Source organism: Cyrtonyx montezumae, unplaced genomic scaffold (assembly GCF_038088225.1).
Source record: "Cyrtonyx montezumae isolate F1298 unplaced genomic scaffold, pur_monq_1.0 scaffold_8, whole genome shotgun sequence".
Taxonomy (NCBI): Eukaryota; Metazoa; Chordata; class Aves; order Galliformes; family Odontophoridae; genus Cyrtonyx; species Cyrtonyx montezumae.
This window is the reverse complement of record NW_027072089.1, coordinates 117,827,494-117,854,106: the sequence shown is the minus strand read 5'-3', so window position 1 is coordinate 117,854,106 and position 26,613 is coordinate 117,827,494. Positions and strand designations below refer to the sequence as shown.

General features: G+C 36.3%; 1 protein-coding gene across 6 annotated transcripts in view; it reads left to right on the top strand.

Annotated features, from left to right (window-relative positions):
- The first annotated feature begins 604 nt into the window (after nt 1–604).
- Nucleotides 605–26,613, top strand: part of PHF14 (PHD finger protein 14) — a 158,391-nt gene continuing 132,382 nt past the window's right edge. For all 6 annotated transcript variants that reach the window (XM_065752249.1, XM_065752251.1, XM_065752250.1 and 3 more), the window contains exons 1-5: nt 605–768; nt 1,137–1,247; nt 9,779–10,428; nt 14,916–15,060; nt 23,783–23,942. In XM_065752249.1, the coding sequence (XP_065608321.1) occupies nt 768; nt 1,137–1,247; nt 9,779–10,428; nt 14,916–15,060; nt 23,783–23,942 (1,067 nt within the window). In that variant the 5' untranslated portion in view covers nt 605–767. The remainder of the gene's footprint in view (nt 769–1,136; nt 1,248–9,778; nt 10,429–14,915; nt 15,061–23,782; nt 23,943–26,613) is intronic.

Below are 26,613 nucleotides of genomic sequence, written 5' to 3'. Positions count from 1 at the left end.
ACCCACGTTCTTCCACATACATATTTTTACTTTGCAGTACAGAGCAGCCTGGGGGCCTGTATTCAGCTGGTGATGGCAGAGCCCTAGTGAATGGAGCACAGGATCTCACCATGGCATGCTTGCCAAACCCTACCCTGTTCACCCTTTATCATACAATTATCAGATCCTACTTGCACTAATCCACTGCTATACTTTTAATCTTCAAGACCTTGAATCACAAGATCGCTGTTTAAGCTGCCCCATTTTTCTAACTACAAATTGAGTTTGAGGTCAATGCAAAAACATCCCCTCAGTTTTTATCAGGTTTATTTGCTGGCTTATTTACTTGACTGCAGTTTCATTGCCAAGGATGCAGGCTGCCGCAGCAACTCCCGCACCAAGTCCTGCAGGCACGCGGCTCTCCGCGTACTTAGCACCGCTGTTTAATAAAAACCACCTTCCACACGAGGGAACTGAGGGACATATCGGTACCAGCCCGTATCCAACTCCGCAGGTGAGGCGAGGTTCCGGACTGCAACCGGGCGGACTACGGGCAGCGCCCGCCTCCTTCTCGCCTTCACTTCGCTCCGCGCAGACGCGGTGCTTTCGCACATGCGCCGTTGTGCCGACGGCGGGAGGGCGAGGGTCTGCATCCGGGTCGCCGCCGTGCCCATTGTCTGGGGAGGGGGCTCGAGGTTCGGCGGTCCGCACCCGAGAGGCCGAGGCGGCGCCGCGCTGCCGCCGCCTGGACGCGTTCCCGCTGGCCGCCGCTCACTTGCGCAGCCTTTAGTAAGTGCTCCTCAGCGGCTCCTCCCGCCCCTTCCCCGGGGAGAGCGTGGAGGCATTCTGCGGGACTGGGACGGGCTTGCCCGGGTCACGGTCCCCCCTCCGCCCCGCCGTGCCTCCGGCGCTGCATCGCGGAACGCCTGGAGGAGCTGCAGGGGAGCGGCTCCCTCCGCCAGCCCGGGCCCGGGGGTGGTGGTGGTACCGGTGCCCGCGGTGCCGTGCTCGGGCTGTAGGGGTTGGTTCCCCCGTCCCCTAGAGCCGGTGCCGGCTGTACTTGTGCTCGGGCTGCCCCGTCGCGTTAACGCCGCACGTCTAACCGCGCTGGGTATTCGCTGTGCCGTCTAATAGGAGTACTGTGCTTCTTTCTGCAGTGGACCGCAGCTCGAAGAGGAGACAAGTGAAGCCTCTGGCGGCTTCCCTGCTGGAAGCTTTAGATTATGATAGCTCTGATGACAGTGATTTTAAAGTTGGAGATGCTTCAGGTAAATATGTTTCCTCATCGCCTCTGTTGAATTACCTCATTTTTGTTCTACGGTTTGATGTCATGCAGGAGGTAGAGCGGTATTAGCGAGCTGCTGGGACTTGAGCTGCTGGAAGTGCTTCAGTTGGATAACTGGAGATTCCGTGCTGCAGATAGGAAACAGCTGATCAAGTAAAACATACTGTGCTTTGGTTGAAAGGAAATTTTCCCAGTGGAAAACTCAGTTATCAAATAAGTTTTGGGAGAAGCGTTCCAGTGCCTTCTGCACTGAATGTCATGGCTATGTGTATTGCTATTTATTTCTTCAGTCTAAACACAATTTTGGAAACTAGTTTCTTCTGTATGGGAGTAACTGCTATAAAGCCATTTTGTTTTGAGTGAGTCTGGATAGGAATTTGTTGAGGACTGAGAAACCTGCCTGATTTCTCAAGGTTAATTGCACTCTGAGTGGAAATCTTAAACAGAGAGACAATCTCTTCAAGTTTTTATTCCTTATTATTATTGCTAATATTTTTTACAACAGATTTAGAGTATACTCTGTGATAGTTGTGCATAAAGGTGTAAGCATTTAATACCAAAAGGATGTCCTTGCCTTGGAATGTTTTCATACAGTGCTTTTTTCTATGCCTTCCTATATTTGAAGTGAACATACTCAGCATCTTTTCTACTTTCTGTTTCTGTGTAAATTCAGCTCTTCTGGAGAGAGAGGAGATGGAGAAAAGGGGCAGGACCGTGTTTGTTAAAAGCTGCATGCTAGCTGTTTTACGTCATGCTCAGAGAAATAGCAAAGAAAAGCAGTGTATGTAAGTTGTAAGGGAAGCATTATGACACCTTGTCAAATAACAGTACTTTCTTCTTGCACTGGAGACACTGATCTATGTTTTCATGGACTTTTGCTTACAAAAACATTTCCCATCTCCATGTAAAGACTTTTCTTTTAATCATCTACGAAGATCTTCTATATTAATGAACTTAAAAAAGCCTTAGTGATCATTTCTACAGAACCAGTTCTGTATAAAGTTTTGGAAGCTTTTTTGTTTACCTCTTTAGTTCTGCTTTGGGATTTTTTAATCCCTCCTTTAGTTCCCGAATAAAATCGCTCTTTTGCAATAGTGATGAGGACTGTGTGTAAGGGAAAAAGAGTGTTGGAATTAGTGTGGAACATGGACATGTAATCCAGAACAATATATTGTTTGATTAGAAAGCAACTATTCCTTACTTGAAAGTAATGAAAGTTTTCTGTTTCACCTTTGTCTGAATGGAGAGGACTATTTTGTGGTTGATGCCCTCTTGAACTTTCAACATGGGGGAACAGTGTCCAACTCTGAGTGTACTTCAACTTCAGTTGCATTTTGAGGAAGTTGAATCTTGTTTAATGCCTCATTGAATGGACACAACTGAAAAACTAGTGGAAAAACCCCACTAGTTACTCTTTGTGCCTGTATATCTTGTGTAGCTTCATTTTGCTTAATAACGTTAAGTGAAAATGTTTTAGAAACAGGGTTGCTTGACATTTTACACTTTTTTTTTCTCAAAGATTTTCTTTAGTGTGGAAGGAAAGTTTTATGAGGGTTTGGAGAAGCTGGGATTTTGGGATGTCGGATGTCATTAAACATACAGCTTTTTAAACTGAATGAGAAGTTGTTCCTGTCGTACAGTTCATTAGGATATCTGGAAGATATTTGAAATAGGGCATCTATGGTGATTTTAAATGAGGCTGGTATAAAATACTCTTACATTTGTTTGTACTTCTTCTGTTTACTCTGAATGGATTAAGTACTGAAAGAAAGTTACTTAGATAAATAAAACTGACCATTTCAAAGTTTATATGTATATATGTGTAGGAAAGAAAAGATTGGTGTATGAAAACACGTACTAGACAAATTCTGGATTGCTGCTGGTAGGATTCTGATAGACAAGAGATTTTCCTTTTGTCCTCTGGTGTTTAGCCTTCAAAGCATGATATGTAGCTCTCCAATAGTCAGTGTTGTTGACATTTTCCTTCTCTCAGTAGGCTCCATGTTCAGCCTGTTGCAAATCAGGGTCTGTATGCATACAGTATTTAGTGGTTGATTGAGTTCAGAATTTCATTGTACATTTTGCTTACAGACAGGAATATTCAAAGGTGTAGGTGGTCTTTCTCCATTGAAGATGACCATTAAATCTGCTTATGGCTCAGAAAGATTCATTATCTATGATAATTCTTCCGCTCTGCATTGCATGTTTTATTTGTTTCATAAATGCAGCTATAAGAAGCAATTTTAAAATTAAAGAAGATGCATATTTGACAGCTGAAGGTTCAAGGGCTATCTAAACATTGAATTAAAATAGTTCTGAAGTTGTTTACTCCCTGCTGATTTTGTTGCATCCATATGTATGAGCTTAAGAATGTTAAGTGATATGTGGGAGTAGATGATAGTGTGCAAGTCTAGGAGGACTGAACCCTGCACATTAAAATTTCTATGCATGTTCTATCAGATTTCTGGGAATAAGTGATGCAGTAAGGATTTGATAAATTGATGCTTAGTATTTATAGGAAGCAATTATAATTTCTGAATTTTTGTATTCAGAATCCTGATGTCTCAGTGACTTTTTCATTACAGGAGGTATTTCTAATAGCTCACCATCCATTTTCACTACAAAATTTTCAATAGGAAATGTGCTCCTTACTTACAGTATTTTCTTTTGGATTTAGGTCGCACCAACAGGCAATTATTGACTTTATAACTCTAAAGAAAAATTATAACATCTGTTCAAGGGAATTGGTTTCAGAGCTGTTATTGTAAAGTTATTCAATGGAAATAATTTCGGGCCTGTTGGCTTTGTATTATTTTAATGCTAAGTAATTTTTTTCTAGCTCCTCTTTCACTGTTTCTTCATTAATTATTTCTAAAGTTGGTCCCCGAACAAGCATGATATGTGAATTTAAAAGACCTCTTTCTCAGTGCAACTAAGAAAAGTATAGTTGAATTCAGCCTCAAAGAGCTGAATTCTGTTGCTATTGCTACTAGTCACCTGGACCTTCGTTTCTGGGGCATTTGTAAATGTTTCAGGTTGGGTTTTTTTTGGTGTTGAGAGTGGAGCCTGACTTGCAGAAATACTATGGACTCTTATCCTAATTGAGATCAATAGGAGCTCTGTTTAAATCATGTGAAGATTTATATAAATGCATCTATTGGGTATTCTGAAACACTTGGAAATCAAAAGTTGCAAATACTTTTCTTTCTATAATTTGTTTCCTCCTCCACTGTTTCTTTCCTATGCAAGATAATGTCATATAAAAATGTTTGTAAAATGTAAAATTGCAGATGCTATAAACACAGCTGAAATATTGATGAAGACACTAAGAGTTCTGTTGTTCAGGATGGTCTTGTAGGATGTTCTAGCAGACAGGACAAGAAAGAAAATACTGCAGAGCTAATCGTTAGGTAAATTGTCAAGTAATTGCACAATCTTAATTATTGTAATCTATTTTTAAGACTTTGCAGTGTTAGAGTGTAGTTCTGAGTGGAATTGCCAAGGGCTTTTTCCCATTTGAGAAGATGAGAAATATGGATGTTACGTTCTTTTGGGTTATCTTCATCCCAAGTGAGATATGGTATCCCTATATGTATCTACCACTCGAAGTGGTACTTTGGAGTGACTGACTGGTGTTTTGAACTTGTGTTTTCTTTGGAAATGCTGAGATTTCTGTTCCTCGCAGTGTTTCCTAACAATCATCAAGGCTTTCATTGTGGCAACTTGGGCAGGGGTTTTATGATGAGGTAACATTGTTTTTCTTTTTCTCCTGCTGTGACCTATGTGCCCTATCTTTGCAGTCTGCCCTTACAGAACCATGGCTGGTTCACAGCATTGTACTCGTTCAGTTTGTCTTGATGAAGACAATGAAGTCTTGAGACAGGATGCAAATTTGTATTTGCGGTCTCCTGTTTAGCTACTTAACGCTTCTACTTTGCTTTCTCTTGCATCTCCTTCTATTTTTTCTTATTTTTTTGTGTGTATGCCCATTTCTTGCATATTTTGTGTGGTGTAGAGAATGTTCTTCTGAGCTTTATTAACTTGGTGGGATGGTTTGTTTGCAGTGTGTCCACTTCTCATTGAGGATGGGATGTTTCAACTGTCAGCCATCTACTTGGTACAGTGCCTCAGAGAATTAGTCTCTATATATCATGTCCCCCTTATAAAATGTGAAGCTTCTAGGTGTTTCTGGGGAAAAAAGTATGTTCTAGTTCACTATGCAATAGCTTGTATTGGAATCTAATTGTATGAAATATTTAGCAGTGAAAGTTTGCTGAGGGAAATCATGGGGCATGTAATACTTCATCCAAATGAGTAAAGTTTAACTTTAAAAGACAGTTGAAAAACATGCTGGAAACTGGGAAATGTCAATTGAATTCAAGAGGTGGGGTAACCAATTCCATCTGTATTGCAGCAGTCTAAATTGAGGCAGTGTCTATGGACTCAGCACAAAGTTAGCAGCTTACAGTTTTGAGTGCTTTTAAGATTTGAGTAGTTATCTGTGAAATGCTGTGATGTCCCTGTTAGTGTAGAAGTGAGAAAACTGCTTATTAAAAACAACTTTGTTCTTCCTCTCTCTTTTTTTTTCCCTATTAAATAAATACATCTTCTAAAACAATTTTAATAGTGGGTGAGTAATTGGTTTCATTTCCTGGTCCCCCAGCCTCCATGTGTGGTTAGCTATTTTTTTTATCTCTTGTTTTAGAAATGAACTTCCCATCTCAGAGCAGTGGTATCTTAATTGGTTGTGATTTTTGTTCTTTATGTTAACTATGCTCATTCAGTCAGTTCCACTTTTTTAACTGCCAGCATTACAGTATTGAATTGCTAATAGCCTACTGGGGTTTAAATATTTAAAGTAACCTTATCTTCATCTTTTTCAGAGTAGTTTAGAAAAGCCAGTGTCGCAAGCCTAACCTGTGCTAGATTCTCTTATTTGAAGTGGTGTTCAAAATGAATTGTCAAGTCACTTCCATTCCTGCTTTCACTATACTTGTGGGTTATCAGCTTGAGCATACTGAAACTATTATTTTATACTAATAGATAACTGTGGTCAAGAATTTGCCACTTACATAACACCGCCTATGGCAGTTTAAAAGTTCATTTAAATTTTCATGTATGGTCTGGTTTTCCCTGACTTTTTACATTCAGTTATTAATATCAGAGCTTTGTCATTAGTTTAAACATTTCCTTAAGGTATTTTGGAATCTTCAATATTAATTTTAATTTCTAGTTCATACATTTTGGTAATACAGCTTCTTTTACCCATGTTTGGTAAAGCACATCTGAGCAGCTTGGCTGTGGGGTTGTAGGTGCAGTGCAAAGTGTGATTCTAGCTGAGATATCCAGGTAATTTCTCAACTTCATGCAAAGGATTTGTTGTTCACCTTGTGACGGAGAAGATTAAGGGGCTACTGACAGTGGTTGTGGTAATTGAACTGTTTTTACCTCCAGAAGAATGAACCTCTCCTGTAGCCCTTTTGTTGTTGTTGTTGTTCTGGTATTGCTCATGTAAAGAGGGTACCCTGAAGCATGCTGACGACAAAAAAAAAAAAAGAAAAAAGCACCAGATGCTTCTCTTACACTATCAAAATTTGTTAGGCTTTGCCTATGTAAGAGTAAAAGCCACAACTGAGTCTGCAATGTCTTTTAGCTAGCTTGTCCTTAAAGCTGCTTTTTATAGTTGTTTGTTAAGCTAAATACTACGTTGAAGAATCAACCTGTCTTCTCTAAGTGAGTAGCCTTCCACTCCAGTAGTATAGCACACACTCTCAGTATGTATGGATTCTCTTAAAATGTGTAAATCGTAGAGCGCAGTGTTCAGTTGCCTGTAAAATGGCCCTACAGAAATCCTGGTGTTTGTTTTTAAACTGCTCTAGTATCTTTCCTCTGAAGTCTTGTGCACAGTATGCATTTGTAAACTGCTGATGTGAAGCTGTTTTTATTTACCTTCATTACTCTTTTTCCTATGTTAATTCTGGAGCATAATTTTATGTGCTGGAGAATTCCTTAGTTACCCCTTGTGGGTGTGATTGTGACTTGCTTCTGTGCTCAGCAGTTAAAGCTACAATTTCTATGGAAGTAAATAATGCCTTTCTCCTAACTGTTATCTCTAATATTTATTCTCAGCAGAACTCTGTATTCTTCACTATTTGTCAGTATATCTGGCCCTAGAGTAGCTTGACTCTTTCCTTAGGAGATGACATAATATGGTTTCCTATTTGAAAGAGCCATTCTTTAAGAATTTCTTTCAAGGAGAAAATTGTACATTATAGCCTCTTTCTAACTGAAAGTGCATCTGACAGAAGAACAGCTGCAAAAATAGCTGTTATCACAGAACAGCTCTTTCTAGAGAAATACCTATCACAGTAGATGCATTCAAATAGGGATGTCCCTTAGTATTGGTATCTATGGTATGTGCATGCGCAGATAGAAAATACAGAATGTAACATGGAGGCAAAAAAGAGAATTTGAAGGTGAGAAGTGTATGAAACTAAGGATTATTTGTTTACTGGTTTATATTGTTTGTACGGCATATAGCAGCTAGAGAATATTCTTAATATAGCAGTATGGATGTACAGAATTCACTGCTGGTTAATTGTGCCTTTTTATAAGGGAAATGATCCTCAGACCAAAATTCTACCCCAAAGTGAAGTGAAAGCTTGAATTCAGAAGAAATCTAAGCATGTTCAGAAATACAGCCACACAATTGAAATGTCCATAAATCTCAAATTATTGTTTTGGTATAAGGCAATAGAAACTTCTGAAAATACTCTTAACATTGCAAAACTCTATACTATTTTGGTGTACTGTCAGTCAGAGACTGTAATATAAAAATACAGTTTGCTATCAAGCATACAGTTAGCATTTAATCTGTAACATAAATGTCTAGTGTAATAGTTTAACTTTGAGTTACCTCTAAAGTGGTCATGAGATCTGGCAAATAGGAATCTAGAGAAAGCTATCATGATGTAAGAATTATTTGCTATATTGCGTATTAGTTAACCTTATTTTTCTTTCTTGGGCACTCTAAATTCACTATTTCAAAATCTGATTTAGTTATTCTTGTACTTCAGTTACCATTGTTAAAGCTTGTAGGGTAGGGAACTACTAAATTACTCTGAGTAAAAGTCATTCATTAAGACTCCCTTTTTATCAGCTTGTAAGGGGACTGTCGTTCACCTGGTAGTATTAGTGTTCTGATCAGTAGTGGTACCAACTGATGTCCTTTCTCTTGTTGAGAATTGCATAATCTCCTCGTCAGATTCTTCCCACTTCCAAATATAAGTATACACTTAAAACCAAAATTGGCTAATATATTCATGTCACAGCTGAGTTACTGGTCAGTCATATTCTATGGATGGGAATAAACATCATGTGTGAAATGTGCAGCATGATCTCAAAGTGTACATACCTTAGAAAGTGTATTGGCTCCACTGTTTCTTTGTTTGGCTTTATAAAGTGGTGCTTATGCACAGAAATTCTCTTGGTAAGGTGATAAAATTAGTGTTTTTTGTGTGTGGTAAGTAAAGGGAATACAGATATATATTTTTTCATGTTCATATAACCAAATGTTTCTTCTCCCCATCTATTTAATAACATCTGGCAGTGCAATGAGGGGTTGAGAAAGATTGTGAACAAACTGAAAACTATAGTCATTGCACAATTGATCCATACATTGGATCAAGAAAATGCATATATATTTTTAAATTATTCTTGGGTTTTTCTGCATTAAAACAAGTATTACAGTAGGAAGCTGTAAGGTAGAGGACAGCCAAGGAGGATGATCTTTGTAACATTTAACAAGTTTACTTATCTTTTTCAATAGTTCTTGTGTATTTTGTATTACAGATGCTTTTATTTTTGTGACTTTTTTTCTTTTACATATAAATCCTCCTTTGTTCCTTGATCATTTACAGATTGGCTTGTGTGAATTCATGCACCCAGAAAAATATCGTGTGGGTGGTCCAGATTTAGAATTTAAGCACTGTTGTGCAGAGACTTAATGCTGAATGAAGCAGTTTGTATATGATTATAAGAAATATTGAAGGAAACCCCAAACCATTGAAATAAACCTGTTCCAGTAATGAGAGTATAGGATTAGCTATATTTTTATTAGTTGTTATATAAACTCTTCTTTTTTCTAAATTTTAACATTTAGAAAGCATCTCAATTAAAATAAAATCTCAATTAAAACCTGAATAATCTTTCATTGAGATGACACTTCACTTTACTTACTGTCAAAATGAGCTGCAGTTCAAGTTTAATGCTCATTTAATAAATTTTACCATCTTTTTTGCCATTTTAAAATGTGCTCATATGTAACAGATTATCAACATACCACTTGAAATAGCAGTATTTGGACACCAATTAAAAAAACAGGTGGATTTCCTTATAAGGGAGGAACATGCATCATTTTTTTTTTTTTTTGTTTAGCAGCTTGCTTCAACGGATTTTATTTTTGGGGGTACATTTGTGTCGGAACTTCTTTTTAAATTTTCATATGCTCAACAGATTCTGAAGGAAGTGGTCATGGAAGTGAAGATGCATCAAAGGACAGTGGAGAAGGTTCCTGTACTGAATCAGAAGAAAATATATTGGAGGAGGAACCAGCAGAAGAGAAAGTAGAAGAGCAACAGTCAAAGAGCTCCACCGAAGAACAAGTGCCAACAGCAGACAAAGAGGTAATTAAAACTGAAAAGAAGGAGCAAGAAGATGAAGAAGAAAAGCCAAAAAAGAAGAAAGAAAAAGAGAAAGCAACTGAAACTGATCCTGTGGCTGATGAACAAGCGAGTGAACCAAAAAAGTGGAATTTGCGCAGGAACCGACCTTTACTGGACTTTGTATCGATGGAAGAACTAAATGATATGGATGATTATGATAGTGAAGATGACAATGACTGGCGGCCTACTCCAGAGAAGAAAAAAGGAAAAAATGCACTGCGAAAAGAAGGGAGTGATGGAGATAATGAGGATGATGAAGATGATGGGAGTGGAAGCGATGAGGATGACAATGATGAGGAAGGTAACGAAGAAGATAATAGCAGCACGGCTAGTGATGGAGGATCCAAGAAGAAGAAGAGTAAAGTTCTTAACAGAAATAATGCAGATGATGAGGAACTGACAAATGATAGCCTGGCTCTTTCACAAAGCAAGAGCAACGAGGTAGTGCAACCAACTTTCTATAATATATCTGTTGAGAGATGGAAACTACTCCCCAGTGCTGTTCTGTTAATTTGAAGTTAAACTGATTGGCTGCCATTGTGTTTAGAGGAATAAACAAGGTGGCAAAATTAGACTAAATAAGCACTCACTGCCTATTAAATAGACTTGCTTGGACCATTTGGCCAATCCATTGCCATTAAAGTCAATAGACAGAGTTCTCTTGGCTTTAATGGGAAGTGGGATTGGATTAATTCTGAAGCAAATACAAGGTCTGATCTGTGGGTCAGCGTGTAACAGATGTGTAGGTATGCTTTAAGCAAGATGTGTCACATCTGTAGTGTTTCTAATTTTTATAACATCTGTCATGTTCTCATAATAGCTAGATAATAGATTATTCTTTATCTCAGCTCTTCTTTGTCATAAACATCAAAGCCTGAATGCTAAGTTCATTGATAGAAGAGTTCTAAGTAAATAAATATGCACAGTTGGTTTTAGTATCTAAGGATAATCATGATAATTCATGCTGGTTTTGCATATAATGCACACAAGTAAAGTAATTTCTTATAGTGCTAAGAATTATTTGGGCACATAATCATTACATTATTTTATAATTGTAGAATCTGAAAATTGTGCAGTAAGTCTCTAACAGTGAAACTTTATTTTCCCTTACAGTTGCCTTAATTTTTCCATGGGCATAACGTCTAAAAGAGACTAGGTTGTCAGGATGTCTAACTTCTCATCCAGTCATAAAATCCTAAGCAAAGAAAAAGAGTTACTGTACATTTTACATGTCTTTTTCAGGAAACAATTGCAGTGTTAATGAAACATTTGATAAATCATAAGTGTAAAACAATTCAGAGTTTTGCTGCTTCAGTTAGGCTTTATTTCAATGAGGGCTAGGCAAAATAATCAGTGGAATTGGTGGTCTTGTTCCAGAAGTTGCTGTATATATTTATATACATACATATGTATAATTGCAAACAAGGAGTGTAGTTTTAATAACAAGAGATAATCAAATAATGGTTCAAAAATATTTGGTTGTAGTGTGTTTTTTTTTTAATTTTTCTGTAGATATTAACTGGCTTTATGTCTAAATGAATGGTGGTGCTTGGAGATGTCATTTATTATTATAGATGCTTCTTGGGTATTTTTCTTATTATTTTTTTGGGGGTACTTTTCTTATTATTTTTAATCTTATGTCTGCAGACATAATCTATTGTGATCTCTGTTGTTATGCATCTAATCTGGCCTGTGATATGGTTTTGTCTTTGCAGCTGGTTTTGACAGGGATAAAAATCTTTCTATCGTGATCAGGTTACAGTTTCTTTTGTTATGAACCTGTGTAATTCTTGTGTCATTACCTATACTGTCTTTGCTCAGGAGCTGAAAGGGTTTTACAAATATCAGTGATGAGAACTGGATCATCTTTGTGAGATGGACAATTTCCTTCCAGTATTGGTTCCCATATCAGATTGAAAATGTAAACCTAGGTTCTTAGGGACATATTCTTGAATATGTCCTTAATTTACATTGACTTGGAAAATGAAGCCTATTTCAGAAACTCAGAGTGATCTTAAAATGCATCTTGTGGGAAGCTTCTTAGTATGCATATGTTCTTCCTTGAGTTTAAGGCATTAATCATAAGATAAAAGTCAAACTTTGAAATTTTGAAGTTCACATTATAATTCTCTAACTGTAAAGCTTGAATGCTTTATGTGAACAGATCTTCTATGGAAGAGTCTTGCAACAGTATCCGTAGGCTTAATTCTAGACTCATTTTTAGATTAATATCCAACTGTATTTTTAACAGCATAATTGCCAGTACTGTGGAATAAAAATACTGCCTTGCAAAATCTCATTACATTGCAGAAGCTAAGTTCTTAGAAAAACAGATATGTGAAGACATAATTACGGTGTGAAAGAATGTTCAGGCAGTTGACTCTGAATATTGTACTAGAGTCCTTAGTATGTGTTCTTCTATTCTTTGCCCAGTTCCTTTTTTGAATCGTGTGCAGTTTTTATTTCATTTTTCTGCATTTAAAGTATTTTGAGTTGTGGACAGAGAGAATTTTAACCTGTGTTGAAATGAAATACTCCGTACTTGCCTACTATGTTGAGCAGAGGCAGACAAATGTAGCTTTCTTTTGTAAGGTCAAGCATCATTAGATAAATGACGCTTTTGTGTTTTTATACATTTCTCCCACTTCATGGGCTTCTTCTGTTCCCAGTGAGGTGGCTGTGATAATTATCATTTTGAAGTTCTCATTGAGTTTATAAATAAGTAGGTATATAGCTTGAATCAAGTCCTTACTGTCCCTTGGATGGGGAACAGGAATTGTTTGGGAGGTGGCAGCACCCACCTCCTGCCTTTTTCTTCAGGTTTACCTCTCTGCCTGCACGGAAAACAAAGTTACTCTGATCTGCATTTGACCTGTTGGCCATCTTCATGTAATGTAAAGCAACATGGCTGTGAATCCTAACTAGATTCAAATGTGATGACCTCTTCCATCACTTTTTTTTTTTAATTTTGCTCAGTTTATTTTTATTTTCTATTTTTTTTTATTATTTCTTAACAGTGTAACTTTACATTTACTATAATGGGTTTCTTTTTCGGTTACCAGACTTCGGACTTCTGTGACAGCAGAGATCACAAAATTATTTTTAAGTTTATGTTAATTAAGCCAGGTAACAGTTCAAGTCAAAGGTATTGTAGAAAAAGCTTTCTGTAGGCATGTGAGAGGCCTCCAACAAGCAGGTTCTACCGAATCTGACAAAGTTAGGGAGTAGGTACTACTGTTTCCCTGTCTGAAGTGTGTGTTTACTATGAATAATGGTGAGACGTGAGTTTCTTGCTTGAATCAAAAGTACGTCATAGTTTCCTCCTAAAAGAAAGATGTTGGAAGAAATGCTCAGGAAGTCTGTACTCTGTAGGGGAAAAGCATGATTTTATGAGCAGTTATGTTATCTTTCTCTTTTCCTCCTCTAGAGGAGGTGGAATTTTTTGGTTTGTATTTTCTAGGTCATCTTTGTTCTCTTTAGAGAAAATAGATGAGAGGTTCCAAAGATACAAGTATCTTTTAACTTTCCTGCCTCAGTAATTTTGTAACAAGCCACTTTTATTTGGAATAAGCCAGTTGAGGCCAGCTAGAAAAAGCAAATGTATCCCTCCCGCAGCCCAAATACCTGCTCTGGATAAACAGAAAAGTAGAGAAAGGCTTCATTGAAAACTTTGAGCGGAGCAGAGAAATGCTGTATCAGATTGACAGACTACCATAGAATAATAATTGCATATATTAGTGTAATAATTTAAGATATTTGAGGAAGAATATCTGCTTCACTTACCATTCATAGTAATTTTTATCTGCTATGGATATAAAAGCATTGTAATGGTACTATTTTTTTTTTTTTTAACTCATAAATGGGGGGGAATGGAGTGCAAATAGATACTTGAAAGGGAGCTTTCCACCTTAATTTTTTTCCCCTTTCTAAGGCACTGCAACACTCAGGCCTCCAATGTATTGACTGGATGCCAGTTAGCCTTGAATTATCAGCCTGTGCTCTGAAAGTACTATTTATTTATTTTTTCTTTCAGCAGTGTTTCTAGTCCATGTAAGTCTACATGGAGTACACTAGTGAAGGTAGCTTAAGCTCTCTTTGCTTTTAGTGTAGGAAAGAAAATTTATGTAAGTCATGAAAATTTTGTGTAAGAGGCAGTCAGTATACCTTGTGCTTGAAATAATAAGAAGCTGAGAAGATGGTGTTTGTGGAAGAAGTGGGAATTTGCATCCAACTTTATCTGGTTTGTGAGACACTGCTCTGTTTGCTTAAAGAAATTCCTTGTTAAGAGGAAATTGTTTGAGTGGTGTAGTACATTTAAAGGTTGCTAAAATGAGTGATGGTCTTTTATTGTGCTTATCCTATAAGAAGAAAATAAATTGTTTTAATATATCAAACAGTTTTGCATAAAGGCATATAATTTTGCATATAACAAAATAAAACAAATGAGTCAGTAAATTGTCATACTTTATTTAAGTGAAGACTTGGCAGGCTTTTGTTAGCTCTTTATTTTCAGATTTTAATATAGCAATACAAGAAGATTTTGTCTGGTTTTTTATTATGATTTTTTTCCCAACAAAGGGAATCTTCTTTTCTAAATGTTAGGATATAGAAGGTTGCTGCCTTCTCTTTCGTGGCCCTCTTTTCCTTTTTAGATGGCTTTCTGCATGTGTTCCTTTTTACAGAATGTAATTTTAAGTCAAATATATGATTTCAGTATTAACAGAACTACAAATGTTGGAAGATCAGTTTGTATCCATACCAGCTTTTAATTTTGTGGATGAAGAGTTTTGGCAACAACAGTCAAGAAGTATATAAGGCTTTTTTTATTTGTTTTATTTTCCACAAAATTAACCATATAACAGATCTTGTGTTTGGAATAAAATTGAAGTTCCTGTCATAATTTGTATGCATTCATTTTTTGATATTAGGACTCATTGATCCTTGAGAAGTCCCAAAATTGGAGTTCCCAGAAAATGGACCATATTTTGATTTGTTGCGTTTGTCTTGGAGATAACAGTGAAGATGCTGATGAAATAATCCAGTGTGACAACTGTGGAATAACAGTACATGAAGGTAATACAATTCCTTCATTCTTAATGCATGAGGAAAGCGTAAGCTTCACTTTTAATAGAATTTTGACTTGCTTCAAAAAAAATTAAGCCTTTGAACTGGTGAGTAATATTTTTTAGTGCCACATGGTTTCTTTGTAGTACTGCATTCATCTATTTTAGGAAAACTAATACAAGCAAGTACAGGATAGGTCATGGTCTGCATATTTCAGTGGAATTAGTGGCATTTTGCAATGCATCTGACTATAGATTGTATTTTCAAAGCTTTGGGATTTAATATCAGGTGAAATTGTCTTACCTTTTTCAGTATACAAATTTGATTGCACAGTGGGATAGAAGATCACAAGAATAGGAGGTCTCCTAAAAGAAAGGGACTTTGCATGTATTTTTGCTGTACCAAGAAAGTAGAGAAGAATTGGATGTGGCACTTAACAACTAGTCTTGACCTCATAATTTTCACTGACAATTTTAAAGCTAAAGTATACTTGAATTGCTGATTTGCTAGTTGCTTTGAAATCTAGTGCACATTTATACTAAATATAGGAGATCTTTCCTACAGTATATAGAGGGAGGAGTCAAGTGAAATTATGTGACATTTTCTATGAATACTGTTCTGAAGTATTAACTTGTTTGTGACAAATTTCATGTGATTTATTGATGTATTGGTAAGTCAAAGGGTGATCTCAAAGGGGAGGAAAACATGGTTCTCTTTTTATAGTCAAGTTTTCACCAATTTTTAAATGATCGCTTCCTGAGATGAGCATGTGGAATTTTAACAGCCTTACAAGAAAGGTGAGGCTGTATTATGTTTTTGCTCTTGAGGATGGCAAGTGAAGTACTTAGTGAGACAGGCATACTCATTTTGTTGAAAATTAAAGTTCTGTATTTTTGACTACTTAGTTCTCTTCTTAATTAAAACTTCTTATTTCTGTTACCCTGTACCATTTGTGGCTTCTCTTTATTTAAATAAGATAGGCTACTTTACCTTATTTTAACTTCAAGGATTAGACCTTCGTTCTTCAAGGTGTAAAAGATATTTATATAATCTGTAATTTATACCCTTCTAGAATTTGCTGGAGTTGTTCGTTGGTCCATGGCTTTTCGTGTAGGAAATGCTATTTCATTATCTGCTTATCTGCTATTTCTCTTTTGTTTTCACACATGAAAAATGGTTTCGAAACAGTATTTTTCATGTACCGATTTGTGATTCAGTTCTTTACTTAATGCCAATCAGTAAACAGTGGGTGGAGTTCAGTCCTCATTTTAAGATGCTTACTGCTCCGTGTTGAAGAGGTACTGTAGCTCTTGAACTCCTGTGACAGTCCAGATCTCATTTTGCTCTTGCTCCATGTAGTTTGGCTTTTCTAGCACAGCTAGCTTCCCTCTGTCTATGCTGTCATTACACATGCACCTGAATATTTGGTGCAGGCATGAAAATACCTGGTATAGTATTTGCCTGTTCAGTAATTTGTATTCCTTTTGATTCGCACTCTTGTGTTAATTGCATGATGTCTCCCATAGGAAAGAAGAGTGATAACTTGCTCCCAATAACTTTATCAAAGCTCTGGAGAAACATTATGTGGCCAAGATGTATAGGGAGATTCTAGTTTGGAGATAAAATTGTGGGTGCTTAATTAACTCTTCTGCTTGCATTACTGACAAATGTTGAGACTGCTAGAAATTTATTTCCATTCAGGGTGACCCTTTGTGTGTTGTTTGTATTATATATGTGGCCTGCATGACTTGTTTGCATCAGAAAGACTGATGGCAATAATTCCTTAGCCTTTGAGGAGCAAATAACTAGGAAAAAAATGACATAAGTCTATACCTACCCCATGGCCTATGCAAGCAGTATACATGTATGTAGTAATATCCAGTTTTACACTTGACATTTTTTGTCCATAGAGAATGTAAGTTCAGCCTGCAAATTATCATGTTCATCAACTACATTTGTGCTTATTTCACATATCAATCCTAAGGGGGAAAAAAACAGCTTATATTGCTAGAAAAAAAATATCCTTTGAATTTGTAGTTCCACAGTTACTGTATGTTTACTTCTGCATATAAATAATTCTCATTTCTTTTTACAAAAAAAAAAAAAAATCCTTAGAGAGTAATCTGTCACTTTGAATAAATGCTTTTGTGGTAAGGTCTTCTAATGGCAGGACACCCCCAACTGTGATGTCAGACAACTTGACATATTGATTGCAGTGTGTCTGAAAAGAATGTCTGATGCATATCATAGGATATGACATAACTGTAGGTAGTACACTTGCCAGCTATTGCTTTTTTGTTACTTGCTAAGAATTAAATAAGAAAGAGAAGTTCCACTTTTTTTTGGTTGTTACTTTTCCATCGCCTCTGTTTTTTTTCCTTTACAGTGCTGGGTATGATGGAAAATAAAACCTAACTTGCTAAAAGCAGTAGTGTAGTCTCCATATGCTTTAATTTTGGTGTTTATGTTGGTCTGCTTAAATCTGGTATAAACATTCATTATGCATACTAGCATTCTCCCTTATTAAATACAAATAGTCTTCTCAATTTATTGTGCACTCTTGATGTCTTTATCCTGAACTCCTGATCCAGTTAAGGATTGAATGTAACATATTTAAAATATCGTTATCTCACGGAGTTTATTTTTGAAAACCTACAGTTTGCCTAAGTTCATGCTTCCCTGAGCTTTATAATTAGATCAGAGTTCAGTATATACGTGGCTGTTATTAGCATATGCAGACATTCAGTTTGACTGGCAAAAAGTTATCCTTGGAGAGAATTAATTCTGTCTTCTTTTTTTCCCCCTGTGGCATACATTTCAGAACACTTGTTTTAATGCTAGCATTTTAAAATGTTTGTAATTTCATTTTAATGATAATGCATAAAAATAAGCTAGTGGCAGTGTATGGTGGACTTAAAATCAGGAAACAAAATTAGTTTTCTCTATGAAATTACAGTCAGTAGACAACTGCAGTCACAATACATGGATGGATTTTGTGGAAGAGTAAATGTTAAGAGAATTTCAACTTCTTGACTTTCATATATTTATTAAATTCATGGGCTTTACTCTCATATAGTTTTATTGCTTAGTGCAAGCAGCATTCAAGGAAATGGCTGATGTGGAGTGACAGAATAATAACAAATACATAAACATGGGCACTTCATGAACACTGATTGAGAAGAGGTTCTCTCATAGTCCAAAGGTCCAAAATTCAGAATTCTATGAATGTTAAGGAAGAAAAGCATGCATTTTCAGCTAAGCATTTAAAATGTTGGTGGTGGTTTTTTTTTTTTAATGACATAGTTTCAGGTGAAAGAGGTAGATGGTGCACTTCATGCTGACTTGATCCCAGGTGCAGTAACTCTAATAACTGAAAACTACTGTTTCTGTTGCAAGTACTATCTTTTCCATGTTATCCTTCCAATCCCAAGGTAGTCATACTACCTAAGGCACTGGAAGGAAAGGGACATGATAATAAATTGAAGCTCTTTACACCTCAAAGTTTTAAAGGTCCTTAAACGAAATAAAGAATTAATTGTCTGAGATAGAAGGATAATACTTCAGTAAAATAAAGCCTTGGAAAAAATTGCTGTTAGGTTTTTTTTAATCAGATGCTTTCTATGCTGTCTGATTTAATGTACAAGCTGTGTTACGGCTCCACAGTAGAAAACACTTCTTTTGTTTTTCAACTTAAAAAAAAGACGTGTCTCTTTTAGGATGGTTGTTAAAATGGTATTTGGAACTAATTGACATCCATTAAAAGTGTGGTTTAGTTTAGAACTGCAGTGCAAATCCATCTTTTTCATCAGCGTTAGTTGATGAATCCTTTTAGTGTATTTGCTCATTTGTATGTACTTGATAAATTGTGCACAGTTTGTATGTACATGTAACGTTCCATTAACCATTTTAAAAAGTAATATTAATCTGATCAATTTAGGCTCTCAGTTGGCAGTTAGTATTTCAGCTGACGGTAGCAAGAGGAAAATTTGAACTCTAATATACTGAGAAAATGTGAGAATTGGAATTTTTTTTTTCTAAATGCTGTTGCTACTTAGCAGCTTTCTTAACCTTTGAGAGTTTGCAGATGTTGGGCTTTTACTTGAGATGAAATCAAGAGTTTTTGCCCAGTTTTTTTTTTAATTATTGAATCTCAAGACTTGATTGGAAATGATTTACTGTGCTTTATCTGAATCCCTGTTTGAAAATGTTTAGTAAGCTGAGTTTAAATTTGTGTGCTTCACTAGTCTATGCACATTAGTGTTAACTTCTGCTAGAAAATAAACTTGCCAGGACTGTTGAAGAGTTCAGCATTATTTTGGAGCATACTCAAATTGATCCATGCCACTGCTCAGACATTGCACAGTGAAGTTCTTTTCCCCGTGGTTAAAGATAATGACTTGATAATTGTGGGTTTAAAAAGCTACAACTGAATGCAGCATTTTTTAATTACTTGCACTGTTTCATGACAATTGTTTTGTTTTTTGTTGTTTTTTGGAGTCAGAATCTGTAGAACACTGTTTTGTGTTGTATTTTTGCTTCTATAGCTTTATTTGCCAGCCATTAGCATTATTATGAGCCAGATTTCCTTTTTTCCATCTCTTTACAGACAAGATGGTTTTGGTGTGTTTGTTGCTTGTTGTGGTTTAAGTCAGGCAGCTCAGGACCACAAAGCCATTTGCTCACTCCATCTCTCATTCCTAAACAGAATGATTGAGAGAATGAGAAAATACATCAGTAGAGAGGTAAAATGGGAGTTGTGATAATTTAGAAGGACAGAAAAGGAAGGGAAAATAATACTGATAAAAAAATACACAAATATGGTGATGCACAGTGCAATTCCATGCCACCAACTGATTGAAGCCCAGCCAGCTCCCAAGCAGCAGCAGCAGCTGCCCACCTTGGCTACCCCCTCCCTCAGTTTTATTGCTGAGCACGATGCCCTGTGGTATAGGGCAGTCTGGATCAGCAGTCCTGGTTCTGTCTTCTGCCAACTCCTTTGTGCACCCCCATCTATTTGCTGGTAGGTCAGCATGAGTAGTTGAAAGACCTTGGCCTGTGTGTAAGCACTGCTCTGTAACTACTAAAGCGTTGGTGTGATGTTATTCTGATCCTAAATACAGCACTATACCAGCGACTAGTAAGAAAACTAACTCTGTTCCAGCTGAAATAAGGACATCATCCCTTAGTTGAAATCTAGTGTATTTTCTCCAGCTAGTGACCATCCCTTTTGCTGCTTGTGACATTGATATTTAAGTTTTGCAGAATGACAGGGTGTCACGCTCCAAAATAAAGGAGGGAGACAAGGTTCTTTATATGTATACCCAATGGCGAGATTAAGACACAGTGGGTCAAATGTTAGCCCAACCAGCTTATTACAATTGGTAGTTGGGTAGGGATATGGGGAAGGGAAGGTGGGCAATAGAAAAGAGGTGAGAAAGCAAGAAGTCTTGACAGAAAGTGAGAGAGAGAGGGAGAGCATCACCGCTGTGAATCCAGCAAGGTACGTAGTGCGTTGAACTGAGGAATTCATCTGGTCACCATGGGGGCGCAGCAAGCAGGCACCGTGCGGGGGGGTTCTGCCAAAGAGGTTTCTCCCTCAGGGAAGTCTCTTCTTCAAAGTCTTTGGTTTAGTGGTGCCGAGAAACCAACCGAGCAACTCGACACACCGTTGAGGTATGTCAAGCAGCTATTCCCCCCGTTACAGTGCTGGGTACATGCGGAATCGCTCCACCAAACATGCTGATGTTCAAAGAGAGAAATGAATACATATTTAAAGGTATAGCACATGCATATTCATCACAGTACAAACTCTGGTTATTGAGAGGATTAAACCTAAGGGTTAGTTTTGCTGTAAATTTTCAAACCTTGAAGGTGGAGAGCCATTCACCATTCCTGTGGGTATTTTGTTTAAGAGAGACATCTGTTTGGTTCTCTTGCTGGGACAACAGGAAGTCCATCCTGCTTTCTTATCGACAAGTTTATTAGTTTGATTTATGCCCGACCCCATTTCTAAGTTTTGTTCTCTGTTTGTGTAACACATCTGGCCCAACAGATAAATCAGCAGGGAGTAGCACCTCTGGTGCCATGTACATGTATTATCGTCCTTCATGGTGATCAGCTTCTCCAAGTCATACCCCGAAAAAGACTACTTGCCCCTATTTCTGCTTAACTTTACAACCATAAACAGAGACATTGAGGCACTGTGACAGCCATCTATATTATTTGCAGTTGTCAGTTGGAGTCTTATAACCAGAAAGGCCTCTTATAACCAGTGAAGCAAGCTTTGAGACAACAAAAGTAAAAACAGTTTCTGTTCTTCACACAGGGAAAAGAGTAAATGCCTCCTTGTGTCTATTAGAGATCTTGAAGTCTTTAAAGCTGTCACTAAGGCAGTTGTACAAATAAGGAAAAAAAAAAATTGACTTATAAATCCTGAAAGCCTCCTTGTGAGAAAATGACCTAGATTTTTGTTGTTACAGAAAAAACAATTTTGATGTCACCATGCATGATAAGGATGGGAATAATTACAGCTAATGCATGTAGAAGTTTTCTAGGAAAGAGGAAAATTATTAGCTATAAATGAATGATAAGTGTAACGAGGCAAATGCTTCAGAGTGAAGGTATGACACCATTCTAATTTTAGTAGACCGATGACACTTCATTTAGAAAAGGAAATCTAATTGCACTTGATTGTAGAAAAAGGATCAGTATTTGGAATAAACTTATTTTGCTGTATTGACTGATGACAGTATTTCTCCTTACATTGTTATATAATTTTTAATAAATATATTTGGGGAAAATTTTTTAAGAGCAGTCTGTAGGACTTAGCTGATGAGAAATTTAGACTTTATGATATTGGTGGGCTATGTGTTTGCACATTAATGTGATTGTTTAACAGGAGTTTTGTTGGCAGTTATTCAAGACTGTGGCATTACAACTTAAAAAATGACTTTCTGGAATACTCCTTAAAGCTGCTGGGATAATAAAGAAAATTCAATCAATTCATAAATGAGCTAGACAGTATATTATTTCTAATACCTAATGTACCTTGTCTGTGAATGCTTTTCTAAGCATTATTTATCTCTTGATTCTGGAATACTTCCCATCTAAAAAATAACAGCAACAACATTTTTTTTTCTTAATTTAATACTTATTGATGAACCTCATGATCTAATGGAGGACTGTAGTTCTTAAATGGTACCTATAGTCTTACTACTTATTTTCTGAATGTAGTTGTCTGTTATCTCTATTCGTGTCCTATGGAGGGTTAGGACAGTGTTGCTATTTTATTACAGTCAGTAGAGAACCAAACAAATAAATTACGTTGCTATTTAATTATAAAATTGAGGAATTTAACTGTTTTGCAAGCAAAATTGCTACTTGATCACTCTTATCTTGCAAACAACTGAATTTAACCTTCCAGTTAAGTCTGCTTTAATGTTGACAGGGAAATTTATTTTTTTCATACTGAGCAGCAGATAAATATTCAGTGTAGCATATGCAGAAGTGTAGTTTTTGGTGATAAGCTTCATGAATTTCCTTTCCTTTGTCATTTACAGCAGTAACAGCACTCTTAACTCTTGTCCAAAATTGAAATAACAAACTTTATTTTGAAGAACAGTTTTCCTAACCTTATGGTGATTATGCATGTAGTGATACCTTAAAGATTATATATATCTATCTATCTATCTCTCTCTCTCTCTATATATATATATATAGAGAGAGAGAGAGAGAGAGTGAGAGTATACCAAAGAATTGAGACACTGAATGAATTTAATCGTAATTTAAAGTCAGCTACAGATGATTATTGATGAATATATAAAAACATTTTTTAAGCAAAGCGGTCTGTTGAAACTCAATCTGTGCTTGTCAAATAATACTTTAAAGTTACAAAAGGTCTTTTAAACTTATGCTTCATGTGTCAGAAACGTGGGATAGATATTTGTTGACTGCGTACTGTTGGCATAATCAACTTGTTTAAAAAAAAAAAAAAGAAAAAAGTTTATTTCAGGGTAGTGAGAGGAAGAAAGATAGGAATATCTTGAACCCAGGACATGCTCTCAAACCTTGAACCTGACCAGTGATACACATGGATCCTTCATATGCTGCTAGTACCTCAGAATTTAAGAAAGCACACTATAATATGGTAAGACTGTTAATTGAACTGAAACCAGACTTTCTAGGCTGCATAAGAGGACTTGTAGATCTGCAGAAGGTTCCAGAATTGCTGTAGTGGAGGAAAGATGTATAAAGGATTTTAGAGGATAATAAGTGTTTAAAGACACTAAGAATTGTCTAAAGAACTAAGGTATTTCAATATTTTACAGAATTTCTTAAATTTTTAAGTAGAATGTTATATTTAACTTTAAATGTATTTCTTTAATTGAAAAAAATGCTTTGTTTCTTGCTTCATCTTTGTCAGTTTAAGTCTTAAGTTTTTCACTTCTTAATGAATAGGCTAAAAGAACAAAGAAATGTAAACCTTTTCCTTTCAATTTTTTGGACTCGATCTAAGGCATTTCCATATAATGTATCGTGTTTTAGAATTAGAGCCTCTGTAAAAATATAAATTTTGCACTAAAAATTAGTCTTGCAAAAATATTAGAAACTTCCCTGGGATTTTCACTGTCTTTAAACTGAGTTTGTGTATATTTCCTGGTGAAAATTGTAACTAAGAGCTGTATGCTTGCTTGTCTTTCCTTACACTGTCTTCCATTTCTTATGTGTGAAGGTTGCTATGGTGTTGATGGGGAGAGTGATTCTATCATGAGCTCAGCTTCAGAAAATTCCACTGAACCTTGGTTTTGCGATGCATGCAAATGTGGCGTTACACCTAGTTGTGAATTGTGTCCTAACCAAGATGGGATCTTCAAGGAGACAGATGCAGGCAGGTAAGGCTGGAGAAGTGTCATTCTAAATTTGATATCAGCATATATTTAAAAAGTGGGACTTTGACCTAGGGTGTTCATGTAGGCAGTAGAGTCATACGCTAAACTGTTTATATCCTTTTTCTCAGTTCAGTTTTGAGTTGGCTGCTCTCTGGATAGTCAGTCACCCAGTCTTTTTTTTTTTTTGCACACCTAATATTCTTCACACCAATTGGGGAGGTGTTGTCTTAACATGAATTTGAGCATGATGGTTTACTGATCTATGAGCAACAGATGTTACTAAATGAAGCAATAAATCACTTACTTCAGGAAATGATAATACCTGTTAGCCAACATGAAATCAGCATGTATTTTGTGTGTAGAGATGTCTGGATGTAGTGGAAGATCTTTCTCATGCAGTATCTTCCATTTATTCATATACTAAAAAATAGAGTAAGATGTGGATGTTAATGGTAACTTATTTTCTGCAGTAAAGAAGAGACCAGAGTTATCAGTCATGTCTGCTTTTTGGCTGATGTTAATGAATGTATGATGTTTTTAGATCACAAAATTATTTTTCCATATCTTTTACAGTTTTGTAAATGGGAAGTTTGTAGAAATATATCTAAAACTTTCAGGTGCTGGGCCTCTCATAAGCTTTTAATCTATCATGTTAATGAAAGAAGTCAATCTGAGTAGTTGTTAGGGCTCTTCAGAGAGAAGAGCAGCCTTCTTAATTGTATTTGACAGTATATACTTGATATGTAGGACTGTAAAAGTCTGCAGACACATCTTACTGATGACTGGATGAATTGGAAGGAATTCAGTTATTCAGTATTAGTACAAATGTTTTAAAATTCAGTAATTTCAATCTCTTAGCATGAAACCTTTGATGCTGTTCAGTGTGAATTGATAAACACATTACTATTTACACAAAGCTATATATTATAGAACAACATTTTTAATAGTAGCAAATAACAGAATATATCATATCCTTGGTCTTTTTCCATCTACTGGTTATAATGGCCTTCACAGTTTAGTTTTTTATACTTAAATAAATTCATGTTGAATTGACTTGTATGCCAAAAGATTTTTTTCCCATTCCTGTCTTATGCAAACTTGTTCATTACAGTATCAGCAACAGTACAGGTCTTCTCCTCATTAAAAGATCAGCAGAGCTCTGGATTATATTTTGGAAAGCTTTGTTTGACATCATCTTTGTAGAGCAACTACTTTCATGCATTGAGTATACACTGAGCTCAGCTTTTCAGTTTGTAGCTGTGTTTTACAGATACCCTTGCTAAAACTTTTCCTCAATCCATGTCTTCTACATACATCTTATGAGGGGGAGCACTGAAAGTACAAGACAATAATGTACTGTTGGTTGGGGGAATTTTTACAGATGAGTTGTGACTTGCAATGAATAATTTTGTGAATGTATTTGAAGTTGTGCTTGTTTTAAAATATTTTTGGAATTCCAGTCTTCCATCTCTGATTAGCTTTACAATAAGCAATGTCTGTGCATTTTTCTTATGTTGCTCTGGAAGTGATGTCTCCTAATAATTTTCATGGAAATTACAACAGATACAAAGAACAGAATAACACTATTTGATAGAGAAAATTCTCAGCTACAAAACAGTATTTTTTAGTATAGATACCACCATTAGCTGTTTGTTTTGACCAGCAGTGAACAACAGTCTGCATGCTGTGCTTGTAAAATTCTGTACCAGTGGAAGTGGCCCACTGCTGGAACTCACCACCCACTGCCTCAGTGTGCTAACATCCGCTGTGTGGTCTCTGTAAATGTTAGGACATTGATGGGAGTTAATGTATAATGGGTGCCATTTCTTCTGCACAGAGAAATTCAGTGACACACCTTTGCTTCAGACACAGGTTAAACTGCTCCTCTACTGCCATCTGTCACACGACATAAAATGTAACGAAATATTCATGGAAGGTTCAGCTTCTACTGCCATACTGCTAACATTCACCTCTGATGTTCTGGGCCAACATAATAAAATAGGAAGTATTACTTTTGGAGCAGCTGCAGTAAAACTGTTAAAACAGTTAAACGAATTTTGCTTCTCTGTTCATTAATAATGTTGCTGTGTGGACAAAATGTTACTGAAGACTGAAGTCAATTGCCTAACAATTAGGGAGTACTGGAATTAATATCGCTTGGCAACACATGTTTCAGTCTTTTTCTCCTTTGTTTTTTAAGGCTGTTTAAGTGCTACCTATGTAATTTCACATATAATTGTAAGTTACACAACATTTTAAACATCATCATTTGAATTTCTTTTTTTGTGAGATGGTTGTATGTTTTGATTGGCAGGGAAGTGTTTTATCTGTGATGCTGATACTTTGTGCAAAATTGTATGCCTGCTTGGTTATCTGGACAGTAGCATGTCAATTTATTATCCTTGTTGTATTTTTGTACGTTTGGATAATGTGATGTGACTGTCATGAATAAGAGAGGCTTACTCTCCCAGGTGGGTAGGCTCATATACTAGATAATACTATTATCTCTTTCTTCTATCACTTATTAATACATTTGAAATCTTTAGAGAATGGGACAGTACAAGCTATGGATGAATACCATATCCATTGCTATATTTCCTTATATACATCAGTGCATGGAAATTGCAGAAAAGTGCAACCAAACCTATTCAGCTTCCCTTCATAATCAAGTTAG